The sequence below is a fragment of the Amia ocellicauda genome, chromosome 4, assembly GCF_036373705.1.
Source record: "Amia ocellicauda isolate fAmiCal2 chromosome 4, fAmiCal2.hap1, whole genome shotgun sequence".
Taxonomy (NCBI): Eukaryota; Metazoa; Chordata; class Actinopteri; order Amiiformes; family Amiidae; genus Amia; species Amia ocellicauda.
In genome coordinates this window covers 41497778-41509573 of record NC_089853.1, presented here as the reverse complement: position 1 = coordinate 41509573, position 11796 = coordinate 41497778, and the positions used below count along the sequence as shown (strand labels likewise).

Genomic DNA, 11796 nt, shown 5'->3' with positions numbered 1-11796 from the left:
ACATGGTGGTGTTGTTTTTTTGCATCAGTGTGATGTTAAATATCTGTTAAATGTAGATGAAAGACACCTTTTCATGAGTACCAGTTGATGGGGCCATGCTGTTGAGAAGCCCACTCTTCAGTTATCATAACTCAAGGCTCATGTGCAGCTTCCCCATAGCCCTGCCTATTATTGTCCTCTTCACACTCATGACGCCCGCTGTGCTTCTCCCCCGATCTCAGATGTTTGTGCGCCTGTTCGTGGACGAGAACCTCGACCGCATGGTGCCCATCTCCAAGCAGCCCAAGGAGAAGATCCAGGCCATCATCGAGTCCTGCAGCCGGCAGTTCCCCGAGTTCCAGGAACGCGCCCGTAAGCGCATCCGCACGTACCTCAAGTCCTGCCGGAGAATGAAGAAGAACGGCATGGAGGTAAGAGTGGGGGGCTCTCTTGATTTGGTTTAGGCTCTTTGTATTTCCAAAGCATCTGAATACAACATGCTATGTAGTATATTAATTACAACTCTTCAGGGTAATCTTAATAAAAATAATCATAATAAAAATATTGTTTCAGTTCTACACTTCTTTAGCGTTCATCGTTTTCCACCCAGATCTGTTTAATTAAAGGCAAACGCCACAAACACCAGCTTATGAGAATTAGAAATACGAGATAAAGGGCAAGTACTAAACCTGATAATGGCTCTATAATACGAATTTTAATTAATCTCTAAATAAAAATGTCATTATCAGATATAATTATCGATAATTGGTGCTTTAAGTCTGTCATTAATACTTGGTAAAATGTAAAATGTTAAGTTATAATTAAAGTTCTTTATTAGGGCTCACAGCTGGCTTTTAAATTTAATTTCAATAAAAGGTGAATACAGTGTGAAATAACTGGAAATAAAATAAGTGGCTGATTCACTTCTGCCCTCTAGTGGCACAGATTGTGACAGCCGGGAGAGAAGGACGTGGAATTTGCTATGAATGTGATCGAGCGTTAATATAAGACTGATCATTTTTCATTTTTCCTTTCATTTTTTCTGTGTTGTTGTGTCATTACATTTCTAGTAAGGGGTCTTATGCCAAAGAAGCCCTCTTCATTTTAGTGTGTTGTGTTACCTCAGGGAAGCCCATTTCAGTGTCAGTTGAACAAAAAGTTTATTCACTTTAGATTACATTTCTCAGAAGCTTATAAATCATCTTAGTGTTACACTTCATCAGGTGTTGTGGTTTCTAAGTAACATGCCTTTAATGTAATTGTCCTGTTCCTTGTTCTTATCCTGACAAACCTTTAAACCTCTGCGTTTCGAGTCCTGTGCACTCACTTTCAAGATGGCAGCTTACACTGGGTGCAACAGGGATGTGTCCTCCATGCTGCTGTCACTCGCAGCTGTTAGCTCTCCCACAAACCTTGTTGCGTTGCCGTTTCTCCTGCAGCTGCGAGTGACGTCTGACAGACAGCAGCCTAAAGGACACACCTCGGCACGATTGCTAGCTGACATCTTGAAAGTGAGTGAAAATGTCAATATTTAATTCAAAACACTTGGGGGAAATTATAACTGTTGTTTTAGGTGGAATGACCTTAGAAAGAAAACTACAAGAACAGCTAAATGTTCAAGATTCAGGCCGTTTGACTAGTTCCCCCCCAGTCAGAACACCTGAAGGGCCTAGGCAGTAGTCACTAGGGCCTAGGCACTGTGAATGGTAGCTAACCCCTGGTCCCCGCCCTGTCCCGGCACAGACGCGGCCCACTCCGCCCCACTTAACCTCAGCGATGGCCGAGAACATCCTGGCAGCTGCCTGTGAGAGCGAGACCCGCAAAGCAGCCAAGAGGATGAGGCTGGACGTCTATCACGCACATGTAAGTGCAAAAAAACAAAAAACAAAAAAACTGAGTGAAAACTTCGTATATGTACTTCGTAGATTTGACGCTGTCAAGGTGGAAGTGTCCTTAGTCTCTCTCCGCCATACCTTTATGTGTATTTGTGTCTGTGTGGGCGTGTGATTTTAATTCCAGTCACCCCGCTGAAGGCCGAAGCCGCACCCCATCCACAGACCCCCCCGTGCCGTTGGTTTGGGCAGGAGCGTGTGGCACTGCGGGTCTGCGTGGGGCTCGAAGGTAACTCTCTCTGCTTCTCTGCAGGATGAACAGATTGCACTAGAAAAGCAGAGCGCCCGGGAGCCCGCCACTCTCGCGCACTCCGCCTACTCACTGGCTGCCACGGCCTACTCACAGGACCAGATCTACATCAACGGCGGCCTCAACTACAGTTACCGTGGTTACGGGGGTCTGGGAGCCAGCCTGCAACACCCGGTCTCCCTAACAACCAGCACTGCTCAGAGCAACGGTAAGGGCCTCTAATTTGTTGTGAACTTAATTAAGCCGGAGTCGCCCAATTACAGCCGTGTATTCCAAGCCCAGTTTATTATGGAGTGCCGTGGAGCTGGTAGCAGCCCTCTCGTCTCCTGCGTCTCTTCAGGCTTGGTTTTCTTTTTTGGCTGACGCTGAATGCACAAGTGTGTTTTATTGGAAGTGTGACGTCTCCTCTCCTTCCCAGGTCCCACTGACCTCAGCATGAAGTCCGTGGCCTCGAACTCCTCTTCCTCCAGCACAAACAGCCGGGGCGTCCCCACAGCCCAGCTCAGCCCCACGGAGATCAACGCGGTGCGGCAGCTGATCGCAGGGTACCGGGAGTCCGCCGCCTTCTTGCTGCGCTCCGCCGACGAACTGGAAAACCTGATCTTACAGCAGAATTGAGCCCCATCTCCCTCCTCTGTCCCTGGAGTAAAGACCCAGATATCAATTTACACTGGACCCCTCCCTTCTTCCTCTTCCTCCTCCTCCTCCTCCTCCTCCTCCTCCTCCACCCCCTTCCCCACCACCACCACCCCCCCTCTCTCAGTTGAGGTGACACCTCTTCCTCTGTGTGGCTTTGGGACCCCACCCCGAGAGCCTGGAGCGCGAGAGAGGGAGAGAGAGGGAGAGAGAGGGAGAGAGAGGGAGAGAGACCCACGGCTTCATACAGCCTGTGCCGTCACTCCCTCCTTCTGCGAGAGGAGGCTGGCCTGTGAGTGGAGGATGGACGCTTTCCTCCCATTACTCTAAAACGAGCTGAGATTAATCTACCTAAGGAGCATTTCTTAACTGTTTCCTGAGGGACAGTAATTTTTGCTCAGAAACTAACTAGTTTGGAGTTTCACAATTGGTGAAGGACACTTTTTCAGTGGACGGCTGGTATTCGACAGAAGCAGCGTTGTCTTATTGAATACAGCTGTCGTTTATCTGCCGTCTGGTGTCTTTGGGGGGGTCTCTTGGTGCTATAGAGGCCACCATGTTTGTACACAGTGGAAGTCAACCTTCTAAATTTCAACCAAATGCCCCAAAGACACAAACCCCCATAACACCAACTAAACACTTTCTTTGAGGACAAATCTTTTTTTATCAATTCCAGTTTAGCAGTTTTTCCTGATCTACCGAATGGTGTGACTTATCTTAAAGATAGCACTAACTATTGAAGACACTTTGAACAGAGGCTAAGGAGATGGAGAAGAATGAAAACTTGCAAATAGCTGTAAATATGCGCTCTGTGTATTTTTAAGCACTTTCCCCTCATACAGACCTCACATTCCCCATTGAGTAATAAAGACTTTCCTTTAAGGAACCACAGTACTTATGCATATGGAAGGCCATTCTTTCACACGGAAATACCTCAAATATATTTATATACCAGTTTTAGTTTGAATCCATGGATATCCGAGCAATGTGGATAAAACTGGATTGAGGATTGGCGAAACAAAATCGAAAATGAGGTTTAAATGATGTCACTAAAGTCTAGCTCTTACAAGCAGTTTCTAGAGGATGTTGTTTTTTCTAAAACGCCAAGCATTTATTTAAAAATATATTCATATATATTATTTCTTCAATTGTGATTGAAAGGCGAGTTTTGTTGTTTATACATGCAATTGTAAATGCAGTTGAAGGGCTGAAGAATGGCCTCTGATTAGATTTTTTTATTATTCAGGAATGTATCTAAAAGGACCTACTTGCCACAGTCGAGCGTTTTTAGGCTCCCCTGGATGATATTTGCGGTATCTCTCACTGACAGCATGGCTTCCATACTAGACAGGTATAACTCAAACCAGTCACCTAAACTCTGGATTAAAGGGCAATGCCACTGCTATGCGGGTAGGGGTACACACTGCCACCTCTGTACAGAATATGTAAACATGTGCTTATACATATGAATCAAGGGGTCCAGGTTCCTCTTTTCCTCGTGAAAACCTCTCGTAGTTAACTCAGTTCAGTGCTGGACATTCGGGGAAGATTTTCTTTGTCTTGTTCTAAGATGGCCATTAACCCATTTGCTGCTATGGACCTGATATTTGCCACAGACCTGTTGTAACCTCAACCCAAGACTACAGCCTCCTGCACAACAAGAGGACCTCAGCGACAATGCTCTTCTGTCTTCGCAAAAAAAAAAAAAAAAAAAAAAATCCGGTCGTTTTGTTTCTTCGTTCACTGCTTTTGCACTGTGGTTGTCGTCCCCCCCTCCCCCTGGAGATTTTGCGATTTATTTTTGTTAACTTGAAGTCAAACCTCTCTGGCGCCGGTGGGTTCCCCAGCACCGTGGCGTCCCGTGGTCAGGGATGCGGCGCTGCTGCCCGGACTCTCCCCCCACTGCAGGATTCACGATTATCGCCATAACCGAGACACACTCATGACCCATTCCATTGTTTGCAGGTGCAATACCAGGCCGTGCCAAATGGGCGTCCTCCTTTCACTGCCCAGCTCAGTGGGTTTTGTATCTGTTTGCCTGGCACGGTTTGCTAGTCTCTCAAGTACAGTATCGGGCTGCTTTCTCCCCCTACACGGTATAATCCCCCTTCAGTAAAGCTGGACCTTGGCGAGAATCAGTGGGTGTAATTTATTACCACTGGCGAAGAACAAAATATTTAGCATCAGGAGTTCTGACTAGAGGCAGGCTTCACAGGCTGTTTTGTGTCACTGTTATGCTCCCTTTTGCACATTGACAAAGCAAGCCTGTGCTTTAGTTCACAAAGAAAAAGATATTTATATATGTGTGTATAAAAACGTGTCTTCAATACCAGGGCCTGTTTCAAGGCTGATGTTTGCACTGGTGAAATATATAAGTCGAGTACTGCAATGCAATTGATAATCATAACATTCCTGGTCATTTACAGTACGGGAGGCTGTGGTGTTAATGATGTCGGCTGCCTGAAAATCACAGAAGCTTTTATTGGGGAAAAACGTCCTAGCTTGAATTAAAAGCCATTTTTGGAATTTGCCGTTGCAGAGCGAAAGAAGCCCAATACGTTTTTTTTTCCTTGAACCTCAGGAGAGAGGGGCAGATGTCTGTGTTGACTTCAGTGCATGACCTGCTTCCATAATGTCGATGAAAGCCAGCTCCTCGATCACAGCTGGAGAATAATGTGTAGAAAGTGTAACACTGAGTGAGGCGTCCCCATATACGAATGCATCAAATGTCAGTGGTGTAGGGTGGTTGTTTTTTTTTTGGTTGTGTTTGCTTTTTTGCCATGTAAGTGAACATCAGCAATACAAGAAACTCACTGAAAGGGAACTGGAGCACAGAGATGCATTGAGGGATGTACACAGGTAATGGTTACTAATGTGGCCCTAAACCCCATCACCTCACATTTTTTGTTAATATAAAAAAAAATCTGGATTTCCAATAATGTAAACCTGAATGAAAAAATATTAAGTTTCCTTTGAAAGAAAACCTCTATTCCCACTCTATGAGTGGGTGAAACGAAGGCTGGCGGGAAACGTAATGGATAAACCCAGGAACGTCCCAGTGTAGAATATGTACGGACGATTGTGTCGCGCTACACCTTTGTGATTTAGCATTTGTAACAGACTGTCTTAAAGCGGTTGAACCTGCAAGATGACAAGATCCATCTCTACCCCTGCAGGTGCATTATCCTGTTGCATTGACGGAACTAAACAAAACAAAAATAGAAAATACACAAAATGTCATTATTTTCCGTTTCTCTTAGCCGTGAATTTGCCAAGGTGAAAACCGCCTTGAGAAGCCTGATAAATAGCCATACTTTTGGAAAGCTGTCTTTGTTTCTGCTCTGGTCTCAGGATGCAGGTTACCTCTGATCTGATGCTTTCCTCCGGCCGGAAGGCTCTGCAGCGACGTATTGAGAGCGCGTTGATCAGCAGACAGCGCAGGGCTCGGCTCGGCTCATTGGGACCCACAGACACACTGAGGAAACAAGTGAACTAATGACTGCCTGGCTCTAGTACTTAAATATCCAGCCTCGTTTAAATTAAAACAGATTTTAAATCCACTTGTGTGACCCTTAATAAAAGGTTTGCAGTATCCACCAGTAGCAATAATGACTTCATTTCCTCCCTCTCCACCCACTACATTTAACCTGCACCTGGCTGGCAGCATAACAGCACCAGCACCAGGATGTAGGTTTCATGTTTCACAATAAATATGTAGGTTATCAGTCTGTATCAATGGCTGAAATTTCAGCCTGCAGTGAACTGCAATGGATTTCTTGCAGTGTTTTGCAGTACGAAGGAGATCAGCACTAGTACTCAACTAGTACTGGCTGATACAAGTTCACCCCTTCAAGTTGGTTGAACCAGCCTGCTCTGTCTGAAGTACTTTCTTTTTAAAATCACATTGCCCGGGCCATTAGGACCACTTACTTTCCTAGTCTGCAAATCACCTTCTTGACAAGCAGCTGCAGCCTTGTTCCTTTCTCAGACTGTCAGTCAGAGCCGCGTAAGTGCTCCTCTGACAAAGTAACGATCAAAATGAATTGAGATTAGCGTTTGCCTGCTGAAGGAAACACACACACACACAGGTTAAAAGCATATGCATGGCATCAAGAAAGTAAAAGCTTGGAACCGAGAAATCCTTGTGAATGGGAGCCTCTGAGCCCTCGTCTAGCTCTGCCTTGTGCCAAAACCGTTTTTAATGGGTCACAGCAAGACAGCGACCTCGAGGTACTCGATACCCCACTGCAGTAGCTCGTCTCCACGGGGGAAAGCTTTATGTTCTTGTTGAAGATTCTGTGTTGAGCGCTGTTGAACTTTAACCTCAAACCCCAATCCATGTCACCTCTCTGGAAATGAGAAAAAAAAAAAAAAAAACGTAAAAAAAGTGTAACTGTCCCACTGTGGCATTTTTTGTTTGTTTTCTTTTTTAGGCTAGATAGCGATATGCATATGTAATATAGACAATTTCTGTGGAAGGACTATAAAGATTATATGGTGTACAGGCTGTTGCAAACTAATCCCCCCCCCCCTTGTGTTTGCTTTGGTTCTTAACTAGTACTTTAAAAAAAAAAAAAAAAAAAAATTAGGCAAAAGACAATCTTATCCCCTTCTTTGGAAAGGTATTATTTGTTCACTGTTTAATTTCCACTTCTGTTTTTGTGTGCAGCTATTGTATACAGTGCGTCTTGGAGACCACAAAGTATTTTAGCCATAATCGCAGCATTCTTACTGTACTAACACAAGAACGGCGGAGTACACGGCCGACTCGCCGAGCATTATTTTTTTAAATCTTGTTCCTTTCTTCCTTCTTAGTGCAAGTGGTCTTTATTTTTTTGATTTTTTTGTACTATGAAGAAGTCAAAGACATTTATTCTGTGAGTGTAAACATTCCAAACAAGGAAGAAGAAGCTATAAGCAACCAACCTTACGAGCATCAACAACCACACAACTTAAAAGGGTTGACCCAACGTTACACCTACGACAAAGCGCCCAGTGCTACTAATGCATTGTGGAGAACAGATGGATCACAAACCTCAGTATTCAGACCGAACAAGATTTTTGTTGAACACTTTGTTCTCGAGAAAAATCAATTTCTAATGGCAGTGCCCTGTGAAAGTTGGTGCAGCGGTGACTAGTATTGGATTGTTAAGTGTTGTCTTGATCACCTCATACTTGGGAAATGTGGCTAGAAACGAGTTCATACACTCTAGAGTAACACGGACGGCTTTATTAAAATGTCTTGCTCCTGCTTTAACAGACAGCAGGGGCCTAAGGAGAACTGCAAAACCAGTCCAGGCACTAATATAAGATTCTGAATATCGATTAACCAACACTTACCGACTGGAGCTGTGCTTGTAAGGTTTCTTGCTCACATACATATAGCGTCTGCTTCCATCAGATGTATATTTCAGCAAAAATACCTATCTTTTTATTTTTCTAAAGGGGTAGTGTACAGCTACAGTCAAATCAATATGGTTCCAACCATAGTCTGTTTTTTTTTTTTTATATAATTTGGTGGTGCTTTAGATTTTTTTTTCAGTTTTTTTTTATTTTTTATTTGTTCGTATGTACTCGGAGCTGATGATTTTAGCTCTTTCCTATTTGTACCTAATACCAATGTGAAACTTTGTATTTTCCTTCTGATTTTGGACTCAGTGAAAGTGTGATGTTTACATGTACAGATTTTGCAATTTATTTTTTATTTTCCCCGTGTTTTAATTTTCTGATACCCTGTACTTGGAGGGAAATCTTGACCATAGTTTAAAAATAAATAAAAATAATACACACACACACACACACACACACACACACACACAGATGTATGAGAATGCAAATGGTTTTAAAAGTGGGAATAGTGTCCTAGACTTAACAACCCCCTCCGAATGACCAGCTCATTTACCGTGGAAACTTCAAACCGCAGTTATTCTATGGAAGCTCAAGTACACCATACATTGTGTGTGTGTATATACACATACACACATATATATATATATATATATATATATATACACACACACACATACATACAAAACATAATTCCTTCTGTGGAGATTAAGAAGCCGATTATTACCTTGATGTCCTTTAATCCTTTTGTTCTGGTTGGTAGTTTTAGATTCGTTTTTTTAAGTTGAGCCTTTAAAGGCGACACCCAGATCAGCCAGTCTTTTCTACGGCTCTAGTGTAGTTTTGTCATTTATAAGCCATTGCAATTTCAATTTGGGCTTCACTAGTCAAGTAATTGTAACACTATAAAAAAAGAAAAAAAAAGAAAAAACTCAGGAAAAATAAAAGGACCCATTAGTCCTTTTTATAAACGAGTCTTATTTGAAATGGTCGATTTCCCTCTTTGATACTATATAAAGTTATATCAAATTATTCTTTTTTTTTTTATATATATATATTTATTGTGTTATATAACAGTGGATACTTTTTTTTTCCAGTACGTGTGGCTAAATATTTTAATTCTTTAGAAAAGTGTTGATAAATATATATGTGAAGCAACTAAAAAGATAAAAGAAAAAAAAAAAAAACTTTCTGTTTGTTCAATGCAAAATAGCATGGGCAGTCCTCTTTTACCTTACATATCACTTTTATTAATGAAATACCAATGAGTTTAAATTAAGCTTTCCTCAGTGTGATGTTACTAATAGGTAAACACTGGTCTCAGAACACAAGATTGTGGAACAATTTCTCCTGAGCTGTATATCACAATGCTGAATATACTAATAAAACAGTATGCTATACATCAAACAGAAGGACAAGAAATCAGCTGTCTTTTGTTCTGTGGGGAAAAAATGGACTTGCCAACAGAACTGTCTGACAGCTTACCTAGTATTACTGAAGTCATTGAAGTAACTTGCAGGGGTTCAGGGGTTGGCTTTGGACTTCTCCACACAACTTTTCAAAACCACAAATAAAAACACTTCAGGCACCCAAGAACATTTTTCGATCAGTTTAAAACTTGTACTGCCCAGGAATACTTATGCAGCTATATCACTCATCTGCTCCAGAGTACGAATCTCTTCCTTAACCATGGGTGAGGTAACGAGGGTTAATAACTCACAGGAATTCTCCACCACACATTTGAATAAGAAAATCATTAAAGAAGTGACTAAATTCCTAATTTCAATACATAAAAAAGGGATTGGGGAATACACACTGCAATTTAAACAATGCATAACATCTGTTCTCTCTCCCCCAATACACTGACAACACCGCCTTCTTGTAAAACACACCTGTGCAATAGTGAAGTGTGGAGGAGGGAACGGCAGTAAAACATCTCCGGTAGTCAAGGGAACAAGGCCGGGAGATGGCCAAGCAACAGCCGTCTCCAGATGGGTTTGAAGTGAAGCTCGTATAATCGCAGCCTTATTATAGAAACCACAGCTCTCCCTGCTACCTGCATACAGGTCCATAAGCAAGAGCCCACCTTTACTTTCGTCAAAGCACCCATTCAAAAGCCTCAACGAAATCAAAGTTCACAGTAAACTGATAAATGCTGTATTTTTACTTCAGTAGACCACCAAAGCAGTTTCATGGAGTTTTTCTTTACGAATAAAAAAATATATAACCTCTAAACAGCGCCCTCTCTCTAAATCTCAGTTAGAACCAGTCCCTTTATTCAAACCAAGAGCTCCTTTAGCCTGCAGATCGGTTTCCGTTGCCTCCTCTGGCCCCTTCACTACACTCCTCACAGACAGGGTGGTGGGCGAACGGCCTGCAGGTGGCAGTGTTCAATACAGAAAACAGCCGAGAGACTGGGGACACAGCTTTCATTACTGTAGAGCAAGCTCCCCACTAAACCCTGCAGGAATTTTACCTTCAGTGCTGAGTGTCTCCTGAATGCCATGTGGATGCAAACAATGCCAACATTTGTACAGTCGATACTACACACCAATGCATGGCAGAGGGAGGGTATTGACACCCACAAACCCGCTGTGGCAGCTCCCTCCTATTCAGTTACTATGCAGATACCAGAATCATGCAACCAACTTGTATTGCTTTATTGTTCAATTGCACACAAATGAGTAATATATATATATATATATATATATATATAAAAATCATTAACCTAAGAAAGGTAATGGCTAAACTGTGCAAAAGATGCTCAGTCAAGTTAGCCAACATAAAAATGCTGTTCACATGGTTTTAACCACATTGTGCCTATATATCGACTGGTCAGCTTTTTCCTTCTCATTTAACAACAAAACAGAACCCCAGCTCAAACCAGATCCGAGCACTTGAAGGTGTAAAATAAAAGGCAGAACACTCGGGTTTAATAGCAAAATGCTATTCAGTGAGAGAAAAATCCATCTAATGTGCAGACCGAGTGCTCAAATCAACCTGGATTGCACCTACTAATATTATCTGCACACACTAAAAGTCATGCATCACCCACAGAAGTAAAACTGCTTCACCCGCTCGCCTCCCAAACCATCACAAAAACTAGTTTTAGTCCCTTTAGCACACAGTGAGTTAAATGAGAACTACTCTGAAATTTAGGACGGTGAAGGCTAGGGACTGTTAAACGCATTGTGCAGTGCTTATGCTAATGCAGGCCGTTCATTAGGCTTGAAATGCTAATTTGTCTCGCTGGGGAATAGGAGGTTACTTAATCTGTCTCAGGTAAAGAGATTGTGGGCTGACTGAAATGGAAATGCAGGGACTTCAGATTGTTTACCGAACTGTTTCCAAGGTAGGAACTTTCCTCGTGATTGACAGCAGAACAGTACTTTAGTAGAAACATGAAAAAGTAATTGTGGCTGCTTTGCATATTTCATCTATGAAATGACACCCATATTTGCAAGTTTTATGTCAAAGGAGATTAGTCTTAGTAAATGCATCGCTACATTAGAGTATTAGTTAACACTCAACACAAGCATCACCGTTTTTCTTTCATCACTGCTCAAACCGGGATATGAGCCTAGAAGTTCTAAGTTATATTCCTGGGAGAATAGTATACATTTTGTTTCAATTATTGCAATACCTTTTTTATTGATCTCATTCCACTAAACCCTATGACTTTTTTTTATACTG

The 11796-nt window shown here is 42.3% G+C and overlaps 1 protein-coding gene across 2 annotated transcripts in view; it reads left to right on the top strand.

Moving 5' to 3' along the window:
* nol4lb (nucleolar protein 4-like b) overlaps positions 1 to 9515 on the top strand; it is a 99936-nt gene extending 90421 nt beyond the window's left edge. Inside the window, exons 8-12 of one of the 2 annotated variants that reach the window (XM_066702282.1) lie at positions 222 to 410; positions 1419 to 1490; positions 1723 to 1842; positions 2125 to 2329; positions 2540 to 9515. In XM_066702282.1, coding sequence (XP_066558379.1) covers positions 222 to 410; positions 1419 to 1490; positions 1723 to 1842; positions 2125 to 2329; positions 2540 to 2739 — 786 coding nt within the window. In that variant the 3' untranslated portion in view covers positions 2740 to 9515. The remainder of the gene's footprint in view (positions 1 to 221; positions 411 to 1418; positions 1491 to 1722; positions 1843 to 2124; positions 2330 to 2539) is intronic. The other variant, XM_066702283.1, reaches the window with a different exon arrangement.
* Positions 9516 to 11796: the final 2281 nt, after the last annotated feature.